General features: G+C 40.5%; 1 protein-coding gene and 2 long non-coding RNA genes across 3 annotated transcripts; 1 reads left to right on the top strand and 2 right to left on the bottom strand.

The window, feature by feature from the left end:
• Positions 1–3,525: 3,525 nt before the first annotated feature.
• Positions 3,526–4,757, top strand: LOC139433105 (uncharacterized). The gene is made up of 3 exons (XR_011642669.1): positions 3,526–3,694; positions 3,931–3,981; positions 4,303–4,757. It is a non-coding gene; the product is annotated as an uncharacterized lncRNA (long non-coding RNA).
• A 740-nt stretch (positions 4,758–5,497) lies between these two features.
• LOC139433082 (THAP domain-containing protein 3-like) lies at positions 5,498–8,914 on the bottom strand. The gene is made up of 4 exons (XM_071201972.1): positions 8,644–8,914; positions 7,731–7,863; positions 6,826–6,905; positions 5,498–6,485 (listed from the first exon to the last, which is right to left on the bottom strand). Exons 1-4 carry the CDS (start codon positions 8,706–8,708, stop codon positions 6,422–6,424), a joined length of 342 nt encoding a protein of 113 aa, XP_071058073.1. The 5' UTR covers positions 8,709–8,914; the 3' UTR covers positions 5,498–6,421.
• Positions 8,915–12,889: 3,975 nt separating this feature from the next.
• LOC139433124 (uncharacterized) lies at positions 12,890–13,725 on the bottom strand. The gene is made up of 2 exons (XR_011642695.1): positions 13,641–13,725; positions 12,890–12,987 (listed from the first exon to the last, which is right to left on the bottom strand). It is a non-coding gene; the product is annotated as an uncharacterized lncRNA (long non-coding RNA).
• Between the last annotated feature and the right edge of the window lie 744 nt (positions 13,726–14,469).

Here is a 14,469-nt window from a genome sequence, read left to right as displayed (position 1 = left end):
TATCTTACCTTTTTTCACCTAGTTAACATTTTATTTGTATTATTTCATGCATATTTTACTATGTATTTACTATCACTCCCCCATCAAATGGAAATATGTGTTTACATAAATGGTGACCAAACCAACCTGGGGCCTATACTGCGAACCTGGTTCAACCTAACCTGGATATGTTTGAGTTAGCCGGTTGGCTTAATCCAAAACATACGCGCTCTCGCTAAACTGTCCTACGACGCTGGTTATCAAGTGGATCGCTCAAGCCAGCCGTGTCCTATCTAGTTAGGTGCGCGTTCACATGAAAGGGGTGGTATCTGGAGCATTCGACCAATCGCAAACATGGAGAAGCGCACTGACAGCGCAGCGTCATACTTCCTGAATGAAAAGTGAACTTTAATACTAGTCAAAAATGAAGAAGTTAAACTTTAAACATCCATGACTTAAACACTTTATCCAGGATCAAAGCCACATAGCTGCACCTGCAAGGTGAATACAGCTGGGAACAGAACAAGTGTTTGAATGCGTACATTAACAGGTTTATGATATCACTGCCCCGTCTAAAACACGATCTGACTTCAATTACATTTGTCTCGAGTGTTTCATCAACTTATGTGTTGCTTAAAATAATACTTCTGCATACAGTATGTGACACTGTGAGTGTTGCACGGCCAGATACGGCTCAGCTGACTCAGATAAGGAGAGATATGATACATTATGAAGTGATATGCCGCGGACTGTACTTAATGTACTCTGATCCGGTTACTTATGTTGTGGCCGATATTTAAGTAAGCTTTCTTAACGCTAATGTTATAATAGTCAGATTGCTCTGAAGATGGAGGTGATATTCTATTAATGTTCACGTTCACACAGTCGGTGATTTTTGCCGGCCGTCTTTCCTGCGACGGCAGTTTTTCTGTATTTCCTTTCTCCTGTAATATGACTTGATCGCTTTAAACTCCGCACACTGAGCTCTGATTGGTCAGCAGGCGGTGCTTTCACTGAGTTGAGCTCTTAGCCTGCAACCTAACCTGGTCCCGACCAGGTTAGCTGCTTAGCATATATTACCATGGAGATCTAGCCTGCTAAAAAGAGAACCAGCTTCGTAGGACCGGAAAGCCGGAGTTTTCCCTGAATTTAGCCGGCTAAGCGAAAATCCTGCTTCGCAGTATACCCCCCTGATCTCACCAGAATGCGTGACTCCACCACGACTCCTTAACACCACAATGCGTGGTGGAGTCACGAACTTTGTTACATTTGCGTGTCGGCACCACGCAAACAACCCCAATGTAAAGTGAATGAGGCTCCTTTGTCGTGGTGCACACACGCATTTCTACAACGTGCATTGTGTGTAATGCAACTGTTAATTTTATTAAATTAGTTTGTTTTTAAGGAAGGCCAGAGCTTCAGCTGTGTCAAATAGATTGTTCCCTTTAGTTAACGTTATTTAAAAGATAATGATCATGTCTTGTATTACGAGCGTCCATTCCCATTGGATAACGGAGAATTTTACACCCGGAAGTAAGTAGCCTATTCTCCTTACTGTGATTTTACAGTGATATCTGCACTACTCATCGACTAAAAAACACCAGATTATCCTTGTTAATTACACAACATTGATTGGTTTGAATTGTGTGCAATGCTTTTGTATTTTCCCCCTTCGATTCGGAGAAACAAAGATTTTTTCGGAGTTTTTGGACGGCAGAAGACACTACACTACCCAGAATCCTCAGCTATCGTTTGGGACTACACCATGAACCCCGTGATCAGTCCTCAAGTTCTTTGATTGGTTGACCTCCAACTGCATTCCATATGAAAAAAAAACGTTTCGTAAAAGAGAAAATCATACTTTATTCAGCAGTGCTTGCTTTACTCTTTGATAGTCATCACATGAATGCATTGTAATAAATGGTTTGGCTGCATTAAATATTACACATCTGTCTTAGTTATTTATTTATCTACAGAGATCGGGCATCAGAATACACCGGAAACTATTCTTTTACCGTTCTGTTTTAATTTCACAATACATTTAGTAGTAATATTTTGTTTTGATATTATTGTTTTTTATTAACTACTAGACGACTGGGTCATGTTAAGACCATCTTTTTGTGGTTGCTATGGGTTTTTTCCATCGCTTTTGTGTTACAAATATCAAAACAATAACAAAATAATATTCGTCGTAAACTAAACCGGAAACAGCAGTATATTTTATTTTGTTAACACTGTAAACTTGACAGCTTTTTAACCTATGCTTTTAACCCAAACCACCTACTGGTTAAAGCACGTTATTACACGTTTAGAGTAATTGCAATGCAGGAAGATTGTGTTGCTTTTTAATGACTGTTTAAAATGCCTTTTTCTTAATGTCTTTCATTTTTGTAACGCACTTTTGAATGTGTTATATTTTATGAAAACACTTCAAAATATTAAGAGTACATACAAAATTAGTGGGAAAGTAAGAAGGTCAATTATATAAATATAGAATAGAAAAATTCAAGAAGATATACAAAATGATATCTAGAGTAAAACAGTTTAGTGCCTGCTAGAGGATGTGCTAACTAATAAGGCTTTATTTAAAGAAATGTGCAGAATCGACAGTGTATGGTGGAAGTATACACACATTGATAGATGTCTTGTAATGCACTGTTGATGAACCTGTGACCCAAGTTGTTCATTCATTGCAGAACTACACTGTTGTGTATATGATATGTCAATAAACCTTAGAAAAATCTTGAAATCTTGAAAGGGATGTGCAAAATAGCAATTATATACAGTCTTTAATGAACTATTAGAGAATAACGAGTAATGAATATGCTTTAAACGGATCTGCAGATAAATATTTAGTCTTCTCAAGCAACCAACTATCAAATACTCTCGCCTGATTGTTGGCACTTGACAATCACCTTCAACTGAATTTCATTCAGGTGTAACTAAAGTCTGATTTAAGGGTTGTTTTATATTTCACATCATTAATCCAAATCTGTAAAGTAACTAAAATAATGTAGTGGATTAAAATACCAGGTTAACCTTAAAGAAAGCCCTCAGGATTATAAAAGACCACCATCACCCCAGCACAAACGGTTCTGTCTGCTGCAGTCCGGCAGGCGGGTACACAGCATTCAGACTAAAACCCACCAGACACAGAGGACAAGCTTCATCCCACAGGCCAGAAGACTATTAAACACCTGAATTTAGAAATAACATTCATCTGGCTGCTACTTAGAAATTATTTATCTAATATATCATATTTCCAATCACTGTATATAGACTCTTTATTGCACTATTTCTTCTGTGCATCTGTTTTTATTGCGTAGCACTGTTGGAGGAGCCTGTGACCTAAGGGGGGAGGGGGTAGGACCATAGACTGTATATATAATGGACATAGGGTCCGTGACGGTCACCCATAGGATTCTGCAGAGTTGCCGTGAAGCCCTTAGTAGGCGGATGTCGGCCACTAACGGCTCGACAGTGACGCCAGAGTCTAACTCCCGCCTTCTTCCCGCCTGCTCCAAATAAGGGCAAAGAGGCGGTGCTGAGGCGGAGCCGAGGCGGGACAGGGCGGGACCTGCTGCCACCGAGCGTGACGTTCCAGACCTAGCTCAGGCTAAGAAGCTAAGCTAACATGCTCTCAGTAATAAGCTAACAACCTATGCTAACAACCCAGCTTGCGGTCACTGCTCCTCGTTCCCGGCATATTCTGAAGGTAAGATACCCTGTAACTTTACAAAACTTGTCCTTTGATTTAAATGTTCTTGAACCTACACAATACAATTGTTTTTTAAGTGCTTCACCGTTTTTCAAATATAAATGTCATTTAACTAAACTTTGTAAACTAGCAGATATGGCTAGTGTTGCGTGAATTAAATGTGATTAATGAAATATGACTGTAGAAAAAGAAAGGTGCTTTTATATTGATTAATTCTTTTACATTTATTTCAGCATTAAGCAAAAAGAAGATTGCAACCTCCTCCACGCCAAACTGCACAACCTGTAAGTTGATGGTCCTGGCTTACTTTACATGACTTCAGATGGTTGACATTACACACAAACATACTATACATATACATGTGTGCACAATTGTAGATAAACAGCACACAGTATATAAATATATATATATATATATATAAACTGTTTGCTGTTAATCTGTTTTTTGAGGTTTTGCTCTCTTGTTACTTTTAACCATACAGGTGTGATTTCATAGTTATTTTGCATGTTATTGTCAAAGGAACAAAATGAGCAACCCTTTATAATTGATTTGATATTCCGCATGATCTGAAGCATTTGTTGCTCTCATTTATTTTCCTCCCATAGTGACTGTATGGATAATCGGAGACAGCTATGTCCGGCGTGGAGCCCAGAGAGCTACAGAGACCATCGGCAGCAACCTTGGCCTCGACCTGAGGGTGTGCTGGTTCGGTTGGGGTGGACTGCGCTGGAGAGGTGTCCTCCCTTTCTTTTCCTACTCCCTGCGAGGAAGAGCAGTCCCGGATGTCCTCCTCATCCACTGTGGCGGCAATCACTTGGGGGATGTGCCCAGTGTTCAGTTGCTGAACCAGATGAAGGAGGACCTGGACCAGCTTCACCATCGGCACCCTGGCATGAAGATCATGCTCTCCCAGAGGCGCCGGTGGAGGGCTGGTGCAAATCCTGTCAAAATTGACAAGGCCCGGAAGTTTGTTAACAGTGTTATGGCTACTTTTGTTCATAGCCTAAATGGTGCCATTGTTGACCACTCCAACATTAGACATGACAGTCCTGGGCTGTTTTTGCGAGATGGAGTTAATTTCACCCCTTGGAGAAATTTTATATTTTTTAAGTCACTAGCCAATTGCCTGAAAGACCACCTCCAAAGACTGTGAACTGCTAAATGTCAGTATCACTGTCTTTGGATTTGGCCTTTAGAGTATGTATTCTAAGGCCCTTGCTAAGCCCAGACTGTCATGGCTAATGTTGAGTTAGACATTACATCTGTAGCCATAACACTGTTAACATGGCTGCTCTTCCTCTTCCCCACATCCCACCCCCCCTCTTACCCCCATTGGACTCTGCAGCTCTCCAGGCCCATGCTGGGCATGGCTGTCTGTCAAACCTTTTATTTTGTATTGGTTTATGATGTTTTTTGTTATTTTATTTGTTAAAATAATTCTGTATTTATGTAAATATTGAAAATAAATTACATTCATATTTTCACTTCTTTTGTCTACTGCTTACTGAAAATGTTAGCTATCACATCCAAATGGGACTATCAAATGAAAGGATAAGCTTACCATACAATACAGAAAACATTACACATTAAGGCTCAACTCTTTTCCCAAGCCGGAGCAGTCTGAAAAGAGTCCCAAGTTTAAAAACACAAAATCTTGACAATGAATACTACGCTGTCATTTATCATGACAATACAAACAACAAGAAGGTCTCCCCTAATCCCATGTATGTTGGCATCAATGTCATAAGCATACCATAGAATGTAATTATGAAGTGCAATACCCACAATCCCTACAGGGTCGCAACGTCACAGAAGATAATACCTTTGAGAGAGTTTCTAAATTGTTCAGTATGCAGATAAATATTTGTTTTACAATAGAAACATTTTTCTCCATAAATGTTCCCACATGTTGTGAGCATCAACTTTAAATCTTTTGTCAACAAATAAAAAACATCTTAATTTCCTTTACGACAACATTTTGTTTATAACACCACTACATTAACAATAAGCATAGGAAAATGATAACTGTCAACATTTAAGATTGTGCTTTTACTCTTTATTTAATCAGATCTATTTCACATTGAAAGTTACATCTTGCATTTTATGAAAAGTAAAGGTTTCGAATCATTTTATGACTTAAGTACACTAGAACATAAATTAAAGATGTGCAACAACTGTATCAGTAATTCAAATGATATAACTTATGTACAGGGTTGGGAGGGCTACTTGCCAAAAACACAACCAGTAACTTCATGTGAGTATCAAGATATAAAAGTAATGTAACCTGATAACTTTATTTTTCTTTTGGATTACCTCAATATCAAATGCAATGCAAATAAACACAGGAGAGAAGAAATATTAATATGATGTGTTTACTGAAATGTATAATATAATACCATAAAGCAGATTCAGGCAGTAGGTGTCGGATTCACAATGAAAGTATTATCCTACAGAACAGTACCGCTTCAGAGAAGAGATACAATTTGATAATTTTACAACAAGCACTATCTGCTCTTTTTAGGTTTTGAATAAGATTGTAATCCTGAGTTTCCCTATTATTAGAAAAGTCAAACTAATGCGATTACATCTTTTCCTATGTAACTAAGGATTACACTTCCCTTTTTCTCTATACGATCTTGATTCGTGTTCGATGTAATCCATTACTGCCTAAGCCAATACAAGTCATCACTTTTGGAAAATGGTCTCAAGTTATAAATGATGCCTTCAATGTCTTTCACGTGGAGAAGACATCCCATTGGCCGAGGCGTTGCAACTTCCCTCAAGCGTCCTACATGAAAGAAAGATCACATGTTAGAAATGTGTGCACAAACTATTCAGTATGACCCGTCTTGGTTTAAAGCCCAAGTGTAAGAGTGAACAGAGGCGGAGTCTGTGTGTTGGCTGCTGCTCCCCAAACCAACATCCTCACAAGCATTGGCTGTTGGAATGTCATTACGCTCCACATGTGGAACAACAAAGGCTTCTTCAGGTGTGCCTTGTATCATAATGATATTGCTCTGATCAGCAGCAAGACTGTTTTCACCACTACCATGGTCGACATCTGCAACCTCCTCCTTGCTGTTAACAGTCGAACTAGGAGTGTCACTGACCTCGTCATTGTTACTCACCTGCTTCTCCTTCCAGACTGTTGTTCTTTGGTGAAATAGAAAATGGTGGGCACTGCAGTGTTTTTCAGGCATCTCCTTCCCTAATAAAAATAATAAACAAAAACACATAAAATAACTTTTTGAGGTCTGTAGATATTCAACTTTCTTTTGAATAATGTTGTTTTAAATGTAAGAGTGCATTATAAAAGACAATAGAGGGCCAACATGTTAACTATTCAGTTAATCTTTTCAACAATTACGTGTTTCCAAGATTCAGATTCAAAGGATTGATGTCATAGCACATAGGCTACAGTGTAGGAATGGCAATGCAAATCATCTGTCCCGAGCTCCTCCAACAATGCAACATAGTTATATAAGACATAAAACAATAAAATAAATTCAAAATTAAATTAAGAATAATAAATTAGTGCAGGCAGAAATCTATATACACGTACATATAATAAGACATATGCAAGAACAGAATGTAAAGATAAATATTGTATAGTAAAATTAAATCATCTTTTTTTTTACAGTGATAGCTGTTAAGATAAATAAGTTATAAGATGACAACAGATGAATGAATGTTGCTATTAAAATAACGTAAAAAAGGTAATATAATTCATCTGTTTTTAACATAGAGTATGTGGGGGAAATGGCAATTCTCTATCTATGATAAAGAGTCTTTGCATACATTGAAGAGAAATGTGATGGTTTGCAAAAAAAATTCGATTTTTATGTTTCTATACTTAACTGGCAAAATCTTAATTTGGCCTTTAATCAAAAGAACATTACTCATCACTGATGTGCAAGCTGTGCCATAGCAATTATTTAGCATTGTATGATGTATAACATGTATTTAATTAGTAACAACAATTTACACTCACAAATGGAACCAAGTTATTATTATTTTTTAAAAGGATCTGTACCCATGAGTCCGTGCTGAAGGGATGACTCTCAAAGTGTTCACTGCACAGGCGAGAAGAAACGTTGGGGGTCCATGTATTCCTCCGGATGTTCAGCACCCACTGGTCCAGCCTGTCTGGATCACCGAAAGGAAACCTTTATTCAAAAATACATGAAACCGACCCAAAGACAACAGGAGGGTTAATGCCATATTCACTTAATAACGCATGAACAACTTTTACAGATATTTCTATATAGTCTGTGTTGGTAAATGTAATCTAGGTTGCACATTTCCTGCTGAAATACATGCCTGCCAAGTTACTGCGTGGCACTTTGGTTTTGATAAAACAGTGCAGTTCCACTATATAAGCGTTACATTCATAATCAAACGAGACAATATGCAAGATAAATAGCTATTTGTTGTTATTCTTAATGCTTGTCATTCACACGTTAAGAAAATAAAATAAGTACCGATACATAGCAGAACAATTGTGGCGATGTTCAGCTTAATAAGCCTTGTTCAACATCATTTATTTAGCTAATACTATAGCGGGCTGCAGGCGAACCAAGTCCGCGTTTCGCTGCATTCCTTGATCTCCAGTTATAACGCCGGGCTCCGCCGCTGGCCGAAGCTAACGGAGCCGCAAAGGGCTAGCTACGGCTCCGGTTAGCTTCGGCGGCGGACTCCGGCGGCCACCACTGGGATAATTGGGTCCTCTATTAACATTTGCTCCCATTTAGCATTATGGGTGTCATAGCCATAGACTATAAAAGTCTTACCCAAGGCGGAATCATAAACTAAACTGTATATATATATACACATGTATAAAGGGGTACGTCCTTAGCTGGCTAATAAGCTGCATAACAAGCTAAGCTAACAAGCACACAAACACCTGCTAACGGGGTTAACATGTATAATATTATCATTTTACTCACCGAAAAAAGCTGAGAGTAGACTTCTTGGAAGTTCTGTTAGTACATTCAAGCGCACAGCACGACATCTTAATTGTCTGGTATATCACCACGAACACGGCTAAAGCTAAAGGGTCAAGTACAGTACTATGACTAACTAACGTTGTAGCCTCTATGGTTGTAGCCTAGCAGAGTGGACAAGTTGCTGTTAGCTGACAGTGAGGCATGTACGTGTCCATCAACGTGACCACGCCCTAATTAATGCAAAAACTTTAAGACCTAATATAAATAAAAGGGTCGCTTTAGAAAACAATTCACTCACAGATCCATAATCATGAAGGTGGAATCTAACTATATCGATAATAAAAATGTATGGAGCCAGGGACAGAAACATGTTTTTTTTCTGCTGTAAAGTTGGGCATTTTAACATGGGGGTCTATGGAAATTGCTCCTTTCTGCAGCCATCGCCTATCGGCCAATATATGAACTGCAGTGTGTGGCACTTCCGTATTGGCTTCCCGGCTGTTCCCCAGAGTTTGCCGCTTGGGTAGGACATGTTCGATTCCTGTTTTGAATAGTGTGCCGTAGATGGGTTTCATTCCATTTCAAAGTCCTTTTGGACGCTCTGTGTAAACGTCGCGCATCCAATCACAGAGGTTGAGGACTGATCACGGGGTTTGTCAAGCTAAGCACATGGTGTAGTCCCAAACGATAGCTGAGGATTCTGGGTAGTGTAGTGTCTTCTGCCGTCCAAAAACTCCGAAAATATATTTGTTTCTCCGAATCGAAGGGGGAAAATACAAAAGCATTGCACACAATTCAATCCAATCAATGTTGTGTAATTAACAAGGACAATTTGGTGTTTTTTAGTCGATGAGTAGTGCAGATATCACTGTAAAATCAATCGACAGTAAGGGGAATAGGCTACTTACTTCCGGGTGTAAAATTCTCCGTTATCCAATGGGAATGGACGCTCATGCTGGGCAAAGCTGATACCAACTGCACATGCCTAGTCTGTCACGTTATTTGACTAAATTACATTACATTTAGCTGACGCTTTTATCCAAAGCGACTTACAATAAGTGCGTTCGACCAACAAAATACAAACTTAAAGAAAACAGAATCATATAAGTACATCAGGTTTCATAGAGCAAAAACATTTCAAGTGCTACTCAACTGGCTTTAGAAAAGCCAGTGCTTTATTAGTATATACGTTTTATTGCTCGAGGTGGAGTCGAAAGAGATGAGTTTTCAGTCTGCGCCGGAAGGTGTGTAAGCTATCTGCTGTGCTGATGTCAATGGGGAGCTCATTCCACCATTTTGGACCTACGTGTTTTTGCTGATGGGAACTTGGGTCTCCTTCGCAGCGAGGGTGCAGCGAGCCGTTTGGTTGATGCAGAGCGGAGTGCACGTGCTGGGATGTACGGTTTAACCATGTCCTGGATGTAGGAAGGGCCAGATCCATTCACAGCATGGTACGCAAGTACCATTGTCTTGAAGTGGATTCTAGCAGTTACCGAAAGCCAGTGGAGGGAGCAGAGGAGCGGCGTGGTGTGGGAACATTTAGGAAGGTTGAAGACCAGACGAGCCGCTGCATTCTGGATGACCTGCAGAGGTCGGATGGCACATGCAGGTAGACCAGCCAGGAGGGAGTTGCAGTAGTCTAGGCGTGAGATGACGAGAGCCTGGACCAGAACCTGTGTCGCTTTCTGGGTCAGCTGGGGACGCATCCTCCTGATGTTGTAAAGCGTGTATCTGCAGCAGCGGGTTGTAGCAGCGATGTTTGCAGTGAAGGACAGTTTGTTATCTAGGATCACACCCAGATTCCTTGCAGTCTGAGTCGGGGAAACAACAGAGGTGCCGATGTTGATTGTTAGGTCAAGAGTGGGAAAATCTTTTCCCGGAAGGAAAAGCAGTTCAGTCTTGTCAAGGTTGAGCTTGAGGTGATGAGCAGACATCCACTGAGAGATGTCAGCTAAACAAGCAGAGATGCGTGCGACGACCTGGGTCTCTGAGCGGGGAAAGGACAGAATTAATTGGGTGTCGTCAGCGTAGCAGTGGTATGAAAAACCATGCGGGCTAATGACTGATCCGAGCGAGTTTGTGTACAGGGAGAAGAGGAGGGGATCAAGAACAGAGCCCTGAGGGACCCCTGTAGTTAATTGACAAGGGTCGGACTCCGACCCTCTCCAAGTAACCCTGTACGTACGGTCTTTGAGGTATGAGGTGAGGAGGGAAAGTGCAGAGCCTGAAACTCCAAGTTCTTGGAGAGTGCGAAGGAGGATCTGATGATTCACCGTGTCGAATGCAGCAGACAGGTCCAAAAGGATGATGACAGAGGAGAGGGAGGCTGCTTTGGCAGTGTGCAGTTCCTCAGTGACAGCAATGAGGGCAGTTTCTGTGGAGTGACCTGCCTTGAAACCAGACAGGTGCGGATCCAGAAGGTTGTTCTGATGGAGATAACAGGAGAGTTGTTTAAAGACAGCGCGTTCAAGTGTTTTAGACAGGAACGGGAGGAGAGAGACAGGCCTGTAGTTTATAACATCAGACGGGTTGAGAGTGGGTTTCTTTAGGAGAGGGTTTACTCTTGCCTCCTTGAGACTGTTTGGAAAGTGACCAGAAGTTAGAGAAGTGTTGATGAAATGGGTGAGAAACGGTAGAATATCAGGAGCGATAGTCTGAAGGAGGTTTGAAGGGATAGAGTCCAGAGGACAGGTGGTAGGGCGGGCAGAGGTAATGAGGATAAGAACCTCACTTGGAGAGAGAGGGGAAAAGGAGGTCAGTGTGTGGGTGAAAGGAGGGTCTGGTGACCCAGCGGTGAGTAGAGGTGAGTCAGAAAAAGAAGAGTGAATATCATCAACCTTTTTTTCAAAGTGGTTAACAAAGTCGCTTGACAGAAGGGAGGAGGGGGAAGGGGCTTTGGGGGGGTCCAAGAGGGTGGAGAAGATGGAAAATAGTTTTTTGGGATTGGAATAGGAAGATTGGATCTTATCTTGAAAGAAAGTGCTTTTTGCCTGAGAGATGGAAGCAGAGAAAGAGGAGAGGAGAGCCTGATAGGTTAGGAGGTCTACATGGCCGTTTCCGCTCTGCTGCCCGAAGGACGGTTATATCAGCACGCAGTGCGTTATTTAGCCAGGGAGCAGGAGTGGACTGACGAGCCTGCCGAGATGTGAGAGGACAGAGAGAGTCCAGAGAGGATGAGAGAGTAGAGAGGAGAGTTTCCACAGCAGAGTTTGGAGGCAGGAGTTGGAACGAGTCAGAGGAAGGGAGGGCTGAGAGCACCGATGAGGCAAAGGTAGAGGGGGAGAGGGAACAAAGGTTACGGCGGACAGGTGCAGGATGAGAAGAGATTAGTTAGTTATGTTTGGAAAGGGGTAGAGAGAATGAAATGAAGAAATGATCGGATGTGTGGAGCGGGTTTACAGAGAGGTTAGAAGTAGCGCAGTTCTTTGAGAATATGAGATCAAGGACATTGCCAGCTTTATGAGTTGGTGGGGACGGAGAAAGTGAGAAAGCAAAGGCGGTTAAAAGAGATGTTAGTTCGTCTATCTTCCCCGTCTGGAGGTTGAAGTCTCCGAGAAGTACAGCGGGAGGACCAGTTTCAGGGATGTGTGAGAGGAGATTATCTAATTCTTCCAAGAAGTCCCCCAAGGCACCTGGTGGACGGTAGAGGACAACAATGGTTAATTGTATAGGATGGGTCACAGTGACGGCATGGAATTCAAAGGTGGAAGGAGTGAAGTTAGGTAGCTTGAAGAGGGAACAGCTCCATTTGGGAGAGAGCAGGAGACCAGTGCCACCTCCTCTGCCAGTGGGTCTGGGTGTATGGGAGAAGGAATATGCTGTGGGGCGGATGTGTTGGATGGAGTAATCCACGTCTCAGTGAGAGCAAGGAAATCCAGAGACTGCAGGGAAGCGTGTTTACTTATACATTTAATAGGTTTACACCTTCTGTCCATATGTGCTTTTTATTTAAAACATTACGTTTTGGTTCACATTTCAATAAATTGTATTTGTATTTGCACTCTTTTCGTCCATTATTCTTACTGAAAATGTTAGATTACACATTCACATCTGACTGAAGATTGGCCCCATTTATTTGTGACGTTGCAAACTCTGCGGTACAAGGCACAGGTGATGTGAAGCTCATAAAGTGAGGCGAATAGAAATAATCGGCTGATGGAGTGTCGATGTGGAAATAGGTGCATTCGATCAGCTGACTGTGTTTTCACAATAAAAGTAGTTTCTTAGTGAATGTCCTGTACTGGTCTTAAAATCTCATAACATCAGCTTTTAATGTTCGTCTTGGATGTTCTTCTTGACCCTCAGAGAAGGAGAAGATGTCGTGTCTTTCAGGCATGTCCTTTCCTAACAAAAATGACAGGAAACATAAAACATATTATTGCAGAACAAGTGTGTTATTTATGAAAGTGGTGTGTTTGTGTGTTTAGGGGCTGTAGATATCATTATTTTGTAATTGTAATGATTTTTTTTTATTTCAACAGTGAGCTACAAAGACGATCAGATTATGAATGAACAGTATGAAGCTTATCAACATTGAAATATATGTTATTATCAAAATAATATTGAACTGTTATCAAAATGTAGTGCAACTGTAGAAGCTTCCTCTGTTGTCTCACTGAAAGAATAACTTTTACCATGTTTTTTTCAGACAATATTGAGAGATAAATAGTAGCAGTTCTCACTATGTGTTAAATATCTTTGCCTTCAATACATTACATTAGAAAGCTGACAAAACCATATTTCTTTAGCCTTTATTTATACAAGTGTAGATCTCATTGAGACACAAGGTCTCATTTTCACACCATCATATTGCTTGTTAACATCTAAATGTAACCTTTTGCATGGAAAAAACCCTCAACTTAACTGATGTGTAGGTGATCTAGTATTTAGTATTGTTTAATGGAATGTATATCAGTGTATTCAAGTCAATACTTCATTTATTTAAACAAATGTCTTTCTTGATTCTTTGTACAGTAAGAAAAATAGAGTCTTTGTACCTGTGCTGAAGTTCACTGCTGTGAGGAGTCCAGTTCTGTCTCTCACTCTCTGGTCCAGCCTGTCTGCATCACCTGGACACCTTAAACAAACAGATATATGTAAGGTACCATGTGTACAAACAATATAACTGATTCTCTTCTGTTGAACATGTTGGATTGTGTATTGTCCGAGTCAGGGTCCTTTTTATTTTACTGTAACTTTGGAAGTTGTGTTACCAATGCTTACTGTTTATTTGATACCCATTTGGTAATGCAATTAATAAAAACAACAAGGTTTGGGTTCGTTCTTCAGATGACTGTGACGTTAACGTGTAAGCTCGATAATGAACTCCAGCTCAACCAACCGTATTGTAATATCTAAGTAATCATCTTGAAATATGACATTAATAATTGTAATATACACATATCTTATTGTGACGTTGATTTCACATAACTACTTCGACATGAGCTTGTCTACATACTTGAGCATAGCCAATTTAAATTAACCTTAGCGATGCATACAGTTCCTCCCTACATAATAAAATATCTCTCTAAGTTACAAGGATGACCTTATTTTATAACCTCAAACAGATGCCGTTTGTTCTACAGTATTATCCCACTTAACGCTTAACACTTGTCTATTTCGTTTTAACCTTTATATATACAGTCTATATACCGCAGTGACGCGTCCTAGAACCCGGAAGTAAGTTAGCATTTTTAGCACTTCCGGTTCCTTCGTACAGTGTTTTACGTATCGTAGATTCGTCAACAGAGATGTTAGCATGTGCAAGAGATTTCTTTAAGTCTCTAGCTGACTCTCTAGGACTCTTCTTCACCTCATTGAGCATTC

This window comes from Pseudochaenichthys georgianus, chromosome 24 (assembly GCF_902827115.2).
Source record: "Pseudochaenichthys georgianus chromosome 24, fPseGeo1.2, whole genome shotgun sequence".
NCBI classification, from domain to species: domain Eukaryota; kingdom Metazoa; phylum Chordata; class Actinopteri; order Perciformes; family Channichthyidae; genus Pseudochaenichthys; species Pseudochaenichthys georgianus.
This window is presented reverse-complemented; position numbering and strand designations above follow the sequence as displayed.